General features: G+C 53.6%; 1 protein-coding gene across 2 annotated transcripts in view; it reads left to right on the plus strand.

Moving 5' to 3' along the window:
- Micall1 (MICAL like 1) overlaps nucleotides 1-13534 on the plus strand; it is a 29057-nt gene that overhangs the window by 10861 nt on the left and 4662 nt on the right. For both annotated transcript variants that reach the window (XM_034516225.2, XM_076911613.1), the window contains 10 exons: nucleotides 1823-2259; nucleotides 3829-3886; nucleotides 4636-5027; nucleotides 6472-6878; nucleotides 9425-9559; nucleotides 10103-10229; nucleotides 10349-10439; nucleotides 10580-10653; nucleotides 12420-12534; nucleotides 12695-12741. In XM_034516225.2, coding sequence (XP_034372116.1) covers nucleotides 1823-2259; nucleotides 3829-3886; nucleotides 4636-5027; nucleotides 6472-6878; nucleotides 9425-9559; nucleotides 10103-10229; nucleotides 10349-10439; nucleotides 10580-10653; nucleotides 12420-12534; nucleotides 12695-12741 — 1883 coding nt within the window. The remainder of the gene's footprint in view (nucleotides 1-1822; nucleotides 2260-3828; nucleotides 3887-4635; nucleotides 5028-6471; nucleotides 6879-9424; nucleotides 9560-10102; nucleotides 10230-10348; nucleotides 10440-10579; nucleotides 10654-12419; nucleotides 12535-12694; nucleotides 12742-13534) is intronic.

The raw sequence follows: 13534 nt of genomic DNA on the forward strand, positions 1-13534 counted from the left end.
CCAGTCACAGGATCTCCCTCCAGTTCTCATTTTTGACGACTTATTTATTTTTATGCATGCTTACATGACTATGGGAGCCGGTGCCATGTGTGGGGATGCCTTGGAGGCCGGCTGGAGTTACAGTCCGTTGTGAGCTGCTTGATGTGGGTGCACCCTGATGTGGGTGCTCAGAACCAAACTGGTTCTCTGCAAGAGCAACAGGTGCCCTCAAACTCTGAGTTGGCTCTCCTGGCATGGCCCTTTTTTCTCTGAGGTGCTGAGGCTTGAACCTAGGCCCAGGCATGAGCTAGACAAACATCCCACCCCTGAGCTTTGTGCCCCATCCCCACTGAACATTGGAGCTCAGGGCTCAGGGCTTTTACATCCTCAGGCTCCTGAATGTAACTACCTGGTGCTTATAAAAGGATATGCACCCTACATTGTTGAAACAAGAAAGACTTTTCTTAAATTTAAGTGTGACTTCCTGGGATGCCAGTTGGTTTGGTTTTGTAGTGCTAGGACTTGAACCTAGTCTCTTGTGCCTGGCAGGCAAGCGCTTAACCACTGAGCTACACTCCCAGAAGGATTGTCAGAGCCTTACTATGTAGCCCAGGCTAACCTGGAACTGATATTCTCTGGCCTCAATCTTCTTCTTCTTTTTTTTTTTTTTTTCCTCTCTGTGTAGCCCTGGCTGTCCTGGAACTCACTCTGTAGACCAGGCTGGCCTCGAACTCAGAAATCCACCTGCCTCTGCCTCCCAAGTGCTGTGTTAAAGGTGTGCACCACCATAACCTTGTAAGGTGGCACATGCCTTTAATACCAGCACTCAGGAGGCAGAGGCAGGTAGATCTCTGTGAGTTTGAGGCCAGCCTGATCTACAGAGTGAGTTACAGAACAGCCAGGGCCACATAGTGAGACGTTGTCTCAACAAAACAAAACAAAAAACCAAACACCAAAAGTGTGCTTCACCATACCTAACTTTTAAAAAATGCATTTGAGGGGCTGAAGAGAAGGGTCGGCAGTTAAGAAAGTGGACCCAGGTTCCATCCCGGCATCCTTGCAATCTTCTGTAATCTAGTTCCAGGGGATCTGATGCCTTCTCTTGGCTTCCTCTGGCACCAGGCATACATGTGGCTCATAGACACACATGCAGGTAAAACAGTCAGTCCTACACAAAAAATAAATAAATCTTAAAAAGTAAATTTGCAGGATGTTAACTAGATGTAAATACAGGCAGGAAACTTGTGTCAGTAGATTCATGGCCTGTACAAGGGCAGTCACTCTGATACATTGTATTTTATTCTATCATGTGTGTGTTCATTAAAAACAATCCAACCCCAGCCTGGGGAGTGACTGGATGGTAGAGTACTTGTCTAGTATTTACAAGACACTGGGTTCCATCCCAAACCAATAACCCTGGGCTGTGGCCCAGGGGCAGCACAAGCCTTTAGTAATTTTTGAGGCCCTGGCCACAGTTCCCAGCCCTGAAAAACAAAAACAGACTTACAGAAACAAACCTGGCAGGTGGGAAGCCATGCTGACTTCCTGTGTCACTGGCTGGTGGCACTCTCCCCTGGGCCACTGTCACCTCTTCCCCTTGCAGCACAATTCTGTTTCACAATTCCTGTTGCTAATTTGACATGCTTCATTGTTCCCCTGACTCTTGACAGTTGCCTTGTTCTCCCCCCCCCCCCCCCCGGAAGTACAGGGAGCCAGGCTGGGCCTGGTAGGAGAAGGAGGGAATGAGGGGATAACTCTGATCTCTGAAGGAGGGCTCACCCAGGTCTCACCCAGGTCTGACCAGCCTGCCCTGCTAAGGGAACACCTGCTCTGTCCTCTGCAGATGTCGGCAGTGTTCCAGCACACTGGTCCCAGGCTCTTACAGTAGTGGGCCCGAGGAAGGCACCTTTGTGTGTGCAGAACGCTGCACCAGGCTGGGTCCCGGAGGCCGGTCAGGAACTAGGCCCCCTTCACAGCAAAAGCAGCAGCTGGCAGCAGAAGCCAAGGATGGAGAGGATAGAGACCTGAGCCCGAGTGTGGCTGTGGTGGCTGAGGCAGACGGGCTCCAGGCCAGCTCAGAGGTACAGCCCCATACCTTGACCAAGCCGCCTCTTCCCAGCAAGCCTCAGGAGCTGGCCAGTCCCCCGGTTGGCCGGCCCACACCTGCCCCCAGGAAGGCTTCCGAGAGTTCAGCCTTAACACCCCCAACACCTCGGCCTCGGTCTAGCCTGCAGCAAGATGGCATGGTGGAGCAGGGTGTCAGCAGCGGCCTTGTGAACGGTGAGTGAGGGCACAGCTGGACGGGGCATGCTGGCTGGGTGTGTCCTCTCTTATGGGTGTGACAACAGACAGGAACATTATCAGCCCTCCCTTTGTTAAAGATTTGCTTAATTTTAAAGATTTCTCTCTCTCTCTCTCTCTCTCTCTCTCTCTCTCTCTCTCTCTCTCTCTCTCTCTCTCTCTGTGTGTGTGTGTGTGTGTGTGTGTGTGTGTGTGCTTGTGAGTGTAGATGCCTGCCAAGTCCAGAAGCATGGCATGCACCCTGGAGCTGGGGTTATGGGTTGTTGTAAGCCACCTGATATGGGTGTTGGGAACCGAACTCAGCTCTTCTGGAAAAGCCCCAAGTGCTCTTAGCTGCTGAGGCATCTGTCCAGCCCCGTGAATTGCTTTTTGAGCCAGTACCTGTATGTGCTGTGTGATGCCGTCACCTGTCAGCCACCTTGTGCCTTTTCATGCCACTTTCTCCAAACTGGTACAGCTCAAACCACAGGCCCACCCACGCTGTCCGTGTGCTTGTTGTTTCTGTCTTGTGGGTTGGAGTGCGGAAGAGTACACACATGTGTCCTGATTGTCTCTGAGACCCTGTATTGATGTCAGTCATATGTTTCCTGGCTTGTCCACAGGCACGCTCTAGGTAACCTTCTACCCCCATCAAGTGTGTCTGGTGTCAGTCCAGGGCAGTGGTTTTCAACCTGTGGGCGTGAAACCTACCCTCGCACAGGAGGGTCGCCTAAGACCATCGGAAAACAGATAATTACATTATTATTTATAATAGTGGCAAAATCACAGTTATAAAGTAGCAACAAAAATAATTTTATGGTTGGGGGTCACCACAGCATGAGGAGATTAAAGGGTCAAAGCATTAGGAGGGTTGAGAATTATTGGTCTAAGCAGCTAAGGGCCTGGGGAGGGGAGTGGGGTCAGGTGGTCTCCTGAGCTTATCTGGACTGCAGTGGAGACTCGTGGCCTGCTGTCTGCAGGGTATTCTTAGATGACCTCCATGTGTGCTGTGAGCTCATGGGATCACACTTTGGAACCTGAGATGCACTGAGTATTCCTTATCAGTCAGGGAAGGCAATGCAGGCCCAAGGGAGAGAGAGCAGCTGGGGACTTGTGCTAGAACATTCTGTGTGTTTGAATCTGCTCAGCACTTCCGGAGGCTGGCTTAGGTTTGGGCACTGGGGACACAGATACTGTTTGGACCTTCTCGTGTTTTCTTGGAGGAACCAGTGTCCGAGGGTGACAGGCATGGGCAGACATACTACTGGGGTGGATGGAAATAGGAGTCAAGGGAGGCTTCTAGGAGAAGGGGGCACCTGGGTAGATACCCTAGTATAAAGGAAGTGACTGAGGGAGTTTGGGTTGGGAATTAGCTAACATGCAATTGGGCCTGCTAGAGGCCTAGCCAGAGCCTCTGACAGATCGTTCTCCCATTCACCTTCCATCTTACCTAATCTCCCTGATAACTGGGCAGGGAGGGGCTGTGGTCACCCTGGTCTGTGACCTGCCAGGTAGGTCACAGCACCCTAGCTGCCATGAAGGCCTGGCTCACTGTTCCTTCATATCTAGGAAGACTTCAGGAACCGCCTGTTCCCAAGCCAAGAGGGACACCCAAGCTGTCAGAGAGGTATGCTGGCCCCTAAAGGCCTCAGTGGGGGAGGGGGCATTTCTAGGGCCCAGGTCCGGAAAGGATTTCCTGGGCCTACAAGGAGGCTCCTGTGTGGGTGAGGAAGGAAAGTCTCATCCCTGACATGTGCTCCAGGTGGAGACAGCCCCTCTAGTTACTTCACCTCGGCAAGCCTGTGTTTCCTGTGTGACATCCTGCATGACATGGGAGTCGAGCCGCATTCATAGAGCACAGAAAGACCTGGAAAAGCTTAGCTATTGTGCCTGGCTCAATGCTTCCCAACTCTGGGAGGACATGCTTCTGGCTGAGAGCTGTCCTCATCAGGATGGCTGCCCTCTGAGGGCCTACAGCATCCTACTGGTGAACATTTGTGACACTTCTGGTATGTGAGCATACTCAGGGGCAGGGTGTAGGACCCTAACCATGGCCCTGTGAGATAGGGAATGTCAGTAACAGTAATGTCTCCATGGAACAGATGAGCCTGAGGCATAGGGTGATGTCACTAAATGCCACACAGCCCCCTTTTGGGGGCTGGGTTAACAGTGGCTGTGTGGTTGAAGGTTTGTCTTCTCTGGACCTCAGGGTGCCCTATTGGGATGTAGATACCATAACTCATTTCAGCTTTGCGCTTGGCCTGACCCTGGGGCTGGGCTTGGGAGAGTAGAGGCCTCAGCTTCTCCTCCTCCCCATTGGCACAGACAGAAACTTCCTAGAGAGAATGCTGACCCCTTACCTTGGCCTCCCCCTAGGATGCCGGCACCAAGGAAGGATCCCCCATGGATCACATTGGTGCAGACAGAGCCAAAGAAGAAGCCAGCCCCACTGCCCCCTGGCAGCAGTCCTGGGCCACTGAGTCAGGCCTGCAGGCAGGTGGAGAATGGAGGCTTGGAGGAAAGGACCCAGAACAGCCCAGGAGCCGAGCCAGAGCCCAAGCCCTACAACCCCTTTGAGGAGGAAGAGGAAGAAGAGTCTGCCCCAGCAGTACCCAGCCCTGCTCCAGTCCCAGCAGTACCCAGCCCTGCCCCAGCCCCACCAGAGGCCACCCCCAAGTCCCTGCACCCCTGGTACGGCATCACTCCCACAAGCAGCCCCAAGACAAAGAAGCGCCCTGCCCCGAGAGCACCCAGCGCTTCCCCACTTGGTAAGTGCCGGGAGCTTCCTTACCTGTGTGTACACTGTGGGGTGTACGCCTCCTGTTGAGCAGGCTGGGAGTGGGAGGGCAACTCTGCCACATCACAGGGAAGGCTTGGCGGCTCTGAAGCACTGGAGGCAGAATCTGGACCCCAGCTTTAATGCTTCCTGTTAGGCTAATTCCATGGGGGCAGTCAGGGAGGTGCATGGCATGGCCCTGAACTGGACTTCTGAAAGGTATGAGGCCGGGGCTGGTGAGATGGCTCAGTGGTTAAGAGCACTGACTGCTCTTCCAGAGGTCATGAGTTCAAATCCTAGCAACCACATGGTGGCTCACAACCATCCACAATGAGATCTGATGCCCTCATATGGGTGACTGAAGACAGCTACAATGTACTTACATAAAATAAATAAATAAATTAAAAAAAAAAAAGTTATGAGGCCGGGGCTAACGTGAACCCTGCCTCCCTGGGTCTCTGTCTCTCCAGCCACTGAACAGCATGGCTCCTACTTGGCTATTCAGTCTCCTCACGTGTGGAGGTCAGCTCCAGGTGCTGTGCTCTCTGTGCCCAGTAGTCCCTTTGGCACAGCACACCATATATTTGGGCTTTACCTTGGATTTATCTTAAGCTCTTGGTTCCCTTCCCACCCCTAGGCTGTGGCTGCCTTTTAAAGCTCAGTGGGACCAAGGGCCCGTTCTCGTGGTCTGAGTCCTCTTGGTGGATGTGTTTGGGGTCATGAGGGCATGAACTCTGAAGTTGGACAAAGACAGGTTCAAAGATGACCCCAGCTAGGGAAGATCCTTTCCTGAGTCCGTGGCATCATCCAGGAATGTGATGATGCCTGTGGAGGCCTGGTCCGTGCCATCTGCAAGAGCGTAAAGCTGCCCCTGGCAGTGCCTGGCCAGTGCACCGGCTGCAGCAAGTGTTACCCCACTCTCCCTCTGCTGGGCCTTCCAGTCTCTGTTCTAGAGACTGAGGCTGCCCTCACTCTCCCTGCCCTCCTCATACTAGTATCTCCACCTGCCCAGCAGCTTGTGGGACAAGCTGGGGACTGGAGGCAGCTATCTAGTCAGATGAGAGGTTAGGTTAGGGCCAAGCAGGGCAGTGGTGGCGCACGCCTTTAATACCAGCACTCAGGAGGCAGACGAAGATGGATCTCTGAGTTCAAGGCCAGCCTGGTCTACAGAGGAAGTTCCAGGACAGCCAGGTCTACACAAAGATGTGCCACAAAGTGGCACACTAGAGCATCAAGGGGGTACAAGGTGGGTCTGAAGGTGGAGTGCCTTTGTAACATGGGTCCTGGCATGAGTTTGGTGTTCTCTGGCCTCTTGCTCATCCAGATGGGGAAGAGCTTGGTGTCCAGGGACCCCTCAGCTCTGGGAACAGGGTGTGTTGGGCCAAGACTGAAGTTCTGTCCACCGCTTGACTTTGCTGGTTTACTTGTTTGAATAGCCCTCCATGTCTCCCGCCTGTCACACTCGGAGCCTCCTTCAGCTACGCCGTCACCAGCCCTTAGCGTGGAGAGTCTGTCATCCGAGAGCTCCAGTCACACTGCCAATGTGGAGCCTTTGGAGCCGCCTGCTGTACCCAAGAGCTCCTCGGACCCTGCTGTGCATGTGCCTGGTACCCCTGGCACATCTGGGAACTCTGTCACCCCTTCAGCCAACTCTTCCCTGTCATCTTCCGGGGAGCTAGGGCAGCCTAGTGGTGAACAAACGCCACAGGCCAGGACAAAGGGCAGCCCAGGTTCCCATTCTACCAAGCCCTTCAGTGGTGCCACCCCTACCCCCTTCTTGTTGGCTGGAGACCGGAACCCTGCACCTTCCGCGGGGAGTTCATCCCCACAGCTGCAGATCAAGGTGAGTGCTACAGGGGCAGCCAAAGAGGCCTTCCTTCCAGCCAGTGGGCGTGTGTCTCATCACAGGGCAAGAATGCCATGACTGCGTGTGAGACACAGATCCGTGTGTCCCTTCACCCCTCAGTGTGACCGATCACCCGCCTGTTTACTAACACGGTGGGATGGGTCCACCTCTGCCCATCACCCACACCTCATCTGGCCTGCATTCACTGGCTTCATTGATGCCATGCCTTGGGCATATTGCATTAAGATGCTGTCCTTGCCCTCTCAGGGTGCCCAGTGTGTACAAGGAGACAGCATATGATTGTTCCAGAGTGTAATCCTGATTGAAGCACAAATAGGAAAGATGGCTCGTTCAGTAGAGACTGTACCTCTTGCTAACCACCTCCTGTGTTCCTGGGACACTTGGGCTCCCAAGGACACACAGGCCTCTGCTCTGAGGGGCCATTGTCTGGATGTAGGTTCTGAAATAGTTCCCATTTGTAGCCACACTGCTTTGTAGGAGCCAAGGTTAGCGCCCATTAGGCTCAAGGACTCAGGACCCCTGTCCTGGGTTCCTCATTTATGGGCTGTGGGGAGGTGCTTACTTATGGAGGAGGATAGACCAGGCCCTCCTTGCTGCTGTCTCCTGTCAGAGGTGAAGTGGGCATGAGGAGGGTCTATCTGGGCTCCTCTCTGAGCATCTGGCTTGTGACAGGTTCTATGGTTCTAGGCTTACTTGTTTCTCAGACCCTGGGCTTGTCTAGTCTTAAACATATTGTGGCAGGACAATACGTGTAAGGCAGTTGTCTTTGTAGCTGACATTGTTGGGCCAGCCTACCTATATTCCTGGCCCTCTGGGCCACATCTGCTATGTGATGTTGAGATGCTGTGCCTCTGATAATAAACCACTGGGGACTGCCAAGTTTCCAGACTGTTCTAAAGAGCCTCTCGGGTGTCTTGGTAGTAGCAAGTGGAGTGCTAGGGGAGCTTAATGCACCCCCTCAGGACCATTATTCATATATGTCCCTGTTTATTTTAAATTCTGTGTGTGGGTTTGTGCATGAGAATGCAGTGCCTATGGTCGCCAGCAGAGGGCGTGTCTGGTCTCCAAGAGCTAGAGTGACAGGTGTTTGTTAGCTATCTGATGTAGCAGTATATGCTCTTAACCACAAAGCCGTCTGTGCCGCCTGCCCAGCTCCATTGGTAATGCAAGCATGGGTTGTATGGAAGGCTGTCTTAAGGCCGTTTTGTGACCTAAAAAGTCTAGAAGGGCTCAAAGGCCTTGGGCTTGGCTGAACTGCCTTTGGGTATTGATATTACAGGGAGAGAGAGAAGGTCAGAGACCCAGGGCTCCTCCTAAGAAACCCAGTCCCATTACTGGGGGTTAGGAGAGAATGTCAGAAGCAGTTGGAGCAGGAAACGGGGGTTATAGGTGACCACACTGTCTGTCCCTAGGTGGGGAGCTGCTCCTTCGTGATGCTCCTGGGCCCGTGGGAACATAACCCCTCTAAAACAGCTCGGCTGTAAAAGGGCACGCAGCGAGCGAGGCTTTGTGTGCACGTGGTACCAGGTCTAGAACCTGAGGCTTCGTGTTTGTTACACTAGCACTCCTTTTTAAAGAAAGACTTATTTTACACATATGACTATACTGTCCCTGTCTTCAGACACCAGAAGAGGGCATTGGCTCCCATTGCAGATGTTGTGAGCCACCATGTGGGTGTTGAGAATTGAACACAGGACCTCTAGAAGAACAGTCAGTGCTCTTAATCACTGAGCCATCTCTCCAGCCTACTTTTTTTCAGCCTGCCTGCCTGCCTGCCTGCCTGCCTGCCTGCCTGCCTTCCTTCCTTCCTTCCTTCCTTCCTTCCTTCCTTCCTTCCTTCCTTCCTTCCTTCCTTCCTTCCTTCCTCTTTCTTTCTACTATTCAACTGGGCAGTGGTCACACACACCTTTAATCCCAGCACTCAGGAGGCAGAGGCAGGAGGATTTCTGAGTTTGACGCCAGCCTGGTCTACAGAGTGAGTTCCAGGACAGCCAGGGCTACACAGAGAAACCCTGTCTCGAACCCACCCACCCACCCCCCCCAAAAAAAAAAAAAAAAAAAAAAAACCCAACAACAAACCTCCTTTATTTAGCTTTGCTTTTGGACGGCACCACACACATGTGACATGCATTCTGTTTAATTACCCACCCTCTAATCTCCTGCTCAACCTTTCAGCCCCGGCTCCTACATTCAGACGAAGGTTTTTTTCCCCCACACCATGTAGACCAGGCTGGCCTGGAGCTAACAGTGATCTGCCTGCCTCCCCCACCCTCCCCCTCTCTCTGTCACCACACCTGGCTCACATCACACTGAGCTGAGCCGGTTTCACTCAGCCTGAGCAGAAAGGCAAGTAGAGAACTGAATCTGGGGAAGCAGTTTGCTGGATGAGTGTGGAGAGATGGAATATGGGGGATTCTGTTCTTGCCTGACCCCCCCCCCCACCTGCCACTTGGGTCCTGGCCTGCTTTCCATATTCCTGTGTGATCATACTTCTCCAACTTAACTGTCATGTCTACCTTCAGTCTTCCTGCAAGGAGAATCCTTTCAACCGGAAACCATCTCCCTCCGCATCTCCAACTGTAAGGAAGGCCACCAAAGGAGCCAAGCCTGTGAGGCCACCTGCCCCCGGACATGGCTTCCCACTCATCAAACGCAAGGTGCCAGCAGAGAGACCCTGAAACCCAGCCGGCCTGGGCCCAGCACCCTCCTCTCAGCAGCCTTAGGCTTCTGGGACCTGCGTATGGCCCTACTGGACGGCTGAACTTAGCCTGGGATCCTGGGTGTCCAGGAGCAGTGGATGGATATTTGTGTCTTAACAGTTTAAGTGCAAATAGTGAGCGTGGGAGAAACGTGGGCTTCTCAGATTGGAGCCCCCAGGGTTCTCCATAACCTGCTCCACTAGCTCACTCTCCAACAAAGACCACCCCCCCCCGCCCCCCAGTGACAGGGCAGGGAGAGGCTTCCCTGTGGAGCAGGGCATTGAACGTCTTGTGGGATAGTCTGTCAGACCTTGACAAGGAGGGTTCATGGCCATCCCCACTCTGCCCCCTTCCCTATACCCATGATGCTTTTTGTCATGCTCCTTGGGGACAGGACCTGGGTTCCTAGAGTCTGCAGTGGCTAGGGAGCCCTGAGAGTTGGAGGAGAGCCAGTGGAGGGGAAAGCCACCACTCTTTAGGTGACCAGAACACTGCTGGCAGGTCCAGGCTGACCAGCATATTCCTGAGGAGGACATCTACGGTGAGATGGACAATATTGAGCGCCAACTGGATGCCCTGGAACACAGTGGGGTTCTGTTGGAGGAGAAGCTGCGTGGTGGAGCAAATGGTGAGGGAGCTGCAGAGAGGAGCTGGCTGAGGGGTGTGGGTTGAGGGGAGCCCCTCAACCTGGGAGTGCGGAGCTGGGAGGGGTGCCAGCTCTGGCCTTAGTGGGGGTCTGGCTTCCAGAGGGCAGCGAGGACGACATGCTGGTGGACTGGTTCAAGCTCATCCACGAGAAGCATCTGCTGGTGCGCCGAGAGTCGGAGCTCATTTACGTGTGAGTCCTGACTGCCCTGCCCGCTTCCCACTGGGGTCTGAGGAGAACGGGGAATCTGTGCCGTCCATCCGCCATGACAGCACTGCCTGCAGATGGGCACTTAGCAGAAGTGTTCACTGCCTCTTCACTCCACCCTTCAGCTTCAAGCAGCAGAACCTGGAGCAGCGGCAGGCTGATGTGGAGTTTGAACTCCGGTGCCTTCTCAACAAGCCAGGTGAGCCTGCGACCCAGAGACCTAGGTGACCCTGGGCAACCCTGGCCAGCCCAGGCCACATGAGCCTGTCTTAAAAACTGAAAAATAGGGGTAGGAGGTTGTTTAGTAAATGTTCTGGAACTCTTTCTGTAGACCAGGCTGGCCTCAAGTTCACAGAGATCCACCTGCCTTTGTCTCCCGAGTGCTGCGACTATAGGTGTGTGTCACCACTACCCAGCTTCCAAGTCTGATTCTTAGAACCTACATATTTGTTGCCTGTGGGCATGGCGGGAACCTCGGGTGGGCCGAGGGCTGAGCTGGGAATGGAATTAGAAGAGTGCACAACTGGTCTTGTCCCTGGTTGTGGCATGTACTGATCCAAAGCTGCTGGCAGAGAGAGCCCACAGAACTATGAAAGGATACAGGGCTCTGACCTCTTTCCTGTGTGGTGATGTCATCATCCATCACTGCCATTTTACAGTTGAGGTTATAGAAAAACAGGCCCAGAGCCTGGGGTTTCTTCATTTGTATGGAAGCTGCTAGCTCTGTCTCTGCCATGCCTGTCCTCACACCGGTTCTTACCATCTCTGTGAATGAAGTCTTGCCTCTTTATTGACTTGGGGACTTAGAAGGCTGGAATGGCCCCAAGTCACAGAATGTCCTTGGCTTCTTTTGCCAACTGTGAGTCACTTTCACCTCAGCAGGAGGCTTGGGGGTGTGGCCACCTCTGAGGAGCCCAGTGTGACTAGAGTGGGTTTGACTGGCAGCTCTAAGGCTGCGGCTATACACCCTGTCCTAGTCAGCTTGCCCCTGACGCTGCTTTTGAAGATGAGGCTAGTTTATGGGACCCAGAGGTAGATAGGCCCACAGATGCCACAAAAGGCCACCATGCATATAGGAGGTCTGGCTGCCTGGACTCAATTACTGGCCTTACTTTCTCTGGGCCCTGCTGGAAAAAGGCTTAGTTTTCCAAAGCTTCAATGTCCTTGCACATAGACTAGGAGCACAACCTACCCAGGCTCCAGACGTGAGGACGCAGGAGGATTTGAATTTGGGTAGTGGCTGTGAAGCCATATGCTGTCCCTAGGACTGGACTGGGTTTCCTGCCCCTCAGCTTTGGCAAGGTGAGGTCCTAGGGGCATGGGGCAGTTCCTGGTAGCTTCAAGAAGTTTATTTCTAGATGTGTAGCACGTGAGAGGCACCAGATGTGGGCACGCAGACCTGGAGCCCGCAGAGGGCGAGAGAAACCCAGACATAGGCGGCCCCTAAGGGTGGTCCCGTGAGACAGTGAGGGCCTGGAAGAGGGAAGAAGCTGGAGGGGTGGCAAGTATCAGTGACATCAGGGAGCCCCCCAGCTGGGCTCCTATCCCCAGTGTCCCTCCAGTTACCCTCCTCCATGGCCTTGGGAGCATGTTCCATTCTGTGACTTGGGCTATACTGCTTTTGCAGGTGGACCTTTGGCAGTTCCTGTCCTCCCTATGCTTGTGCACTCAGGCCAGTCCCGTGTTGCTTCCCACAGGAAGCCACCATCAGATGTCTGCTGCTTCCTAGCCCTTGAGGCTCGCAGGCCCTGCAGGGCTCCTCTTGAAGGGTATTCGGTGGGCAGCTGAGTGCTTTGTTTTTTTCTAGAGCTACCTTCATTTCCCTACCACCCTGTGAGTGGCACTCTGAGCCCTTCTCTTAGTCCCGTGGCATGGCTGGCCTGCTGTCTTCCCAGGACTTAAGTGGTCTCTCCAGCCTATGGAGAAGAGATTCTCACCCCTCATCCTGGCTTTCTCCTTTGGCAGAAAAGGACTGGACAGACGAGGATCGGGCCAGAGAGAAGGTGCTGATGCAGGAACTCATGACCCTCATCGAGCAGCGAGATGCTATTGTTAACTGCCTGGATGAGGACCGGCAGAGGTGCTATGCCTAGGACCCCATGGGGGGAGCAAATTCCTGGCAGAGCCTGGGGCAGAGTTTGCCCTCCTATGTGCCCAGTCCTGTGGGGCCTGGAGCTTGGGACTCACCGATGACCTGGTTCCTTCCTACTGTGGACACTCAGCTTCTCTTTTTTATCCAGGGAAGAAGAGGAAGACAAGATGTTGGAAACTATGATCAAGAAGAAAGGTGAGGCTTATCCTGAGGAGGGGCCAGCACCTACCTGTGAGCTCCAGCCTGTGTTTGCAGCCTGAAATGGAAGGTTGAGCAACCCCATGGGATGCTTGGCTGTAATGCAAACTCCCAGCCTCTGAAGGGAGGGAAGGAGGCCAGTCCTAGCCAGGCTGGGAGGGTAGCCAGGGAGTTCCCTTGTATCCACAGGAGGATTGTGGTCTATCAGGGGGTCTAGGCCCAGGATGGTTTTGCCCTCTGCTGCAAACTGGCTTGGGGGTCTGGGAACCTAGAGCCTGCTCAGGCTCAGAGTACCTGTCGTGGCAAAAGGATGCAGCCCTGGGAGCTGGGGCGTGGGGTTTGACGTCAGTTCTACCTGTGGCTCACTGTGGCCTTGTGGCTGAGGCTGGAGCCAGACAGGCTTCTGGTCCCAGCTTGGGCATATGAGCTCAGTGCCTGGGCCAGTTCCTTCAGCCTTCACCTCACTCCTGTTTGTGATGGCGCGTCTTTCCAGTGTGGCTGAAAGTTACAGAACTGACTGTATAAAGCACCAGCCTGAGATGAGGCACCTGCAAGCAGCACAGTTAACGTTCTTTTCTTTCTTTCTTTTTTTTTTTTTCTTTTTTCTTTTTTTCTTGATGTTCTTTTCAACAGCACATGTTTTACTTGTGGAAGTTTGAGATTGAAGCATATGGTTTCTGAGGTGTCCTCTAGTCCTGACAGTTGGTGTATCTCTTGTAGCCAATAGAGCAGTGTACTCCAGTACAGGTGATCTGAACTATTAAATAAAAAGTGGGCTACCCCTCAGAGG

This window comes from Arvicanthis niloticus, chromosome 13 (assembly GCF_011762505.2).
Source record: "Arvicanthis niloticus isolate mArvNil1 chromosome 13, mArvNil1.pat.X, whole genome shotgun sequence".
Classification (NCBI taxonomy): domain Eukaryota; kingdom Metazoa; phylum Chordata; class Mammalia; order Rodentia; family Muridae; genus Arvicanthis; species Arvicanthis niloticus.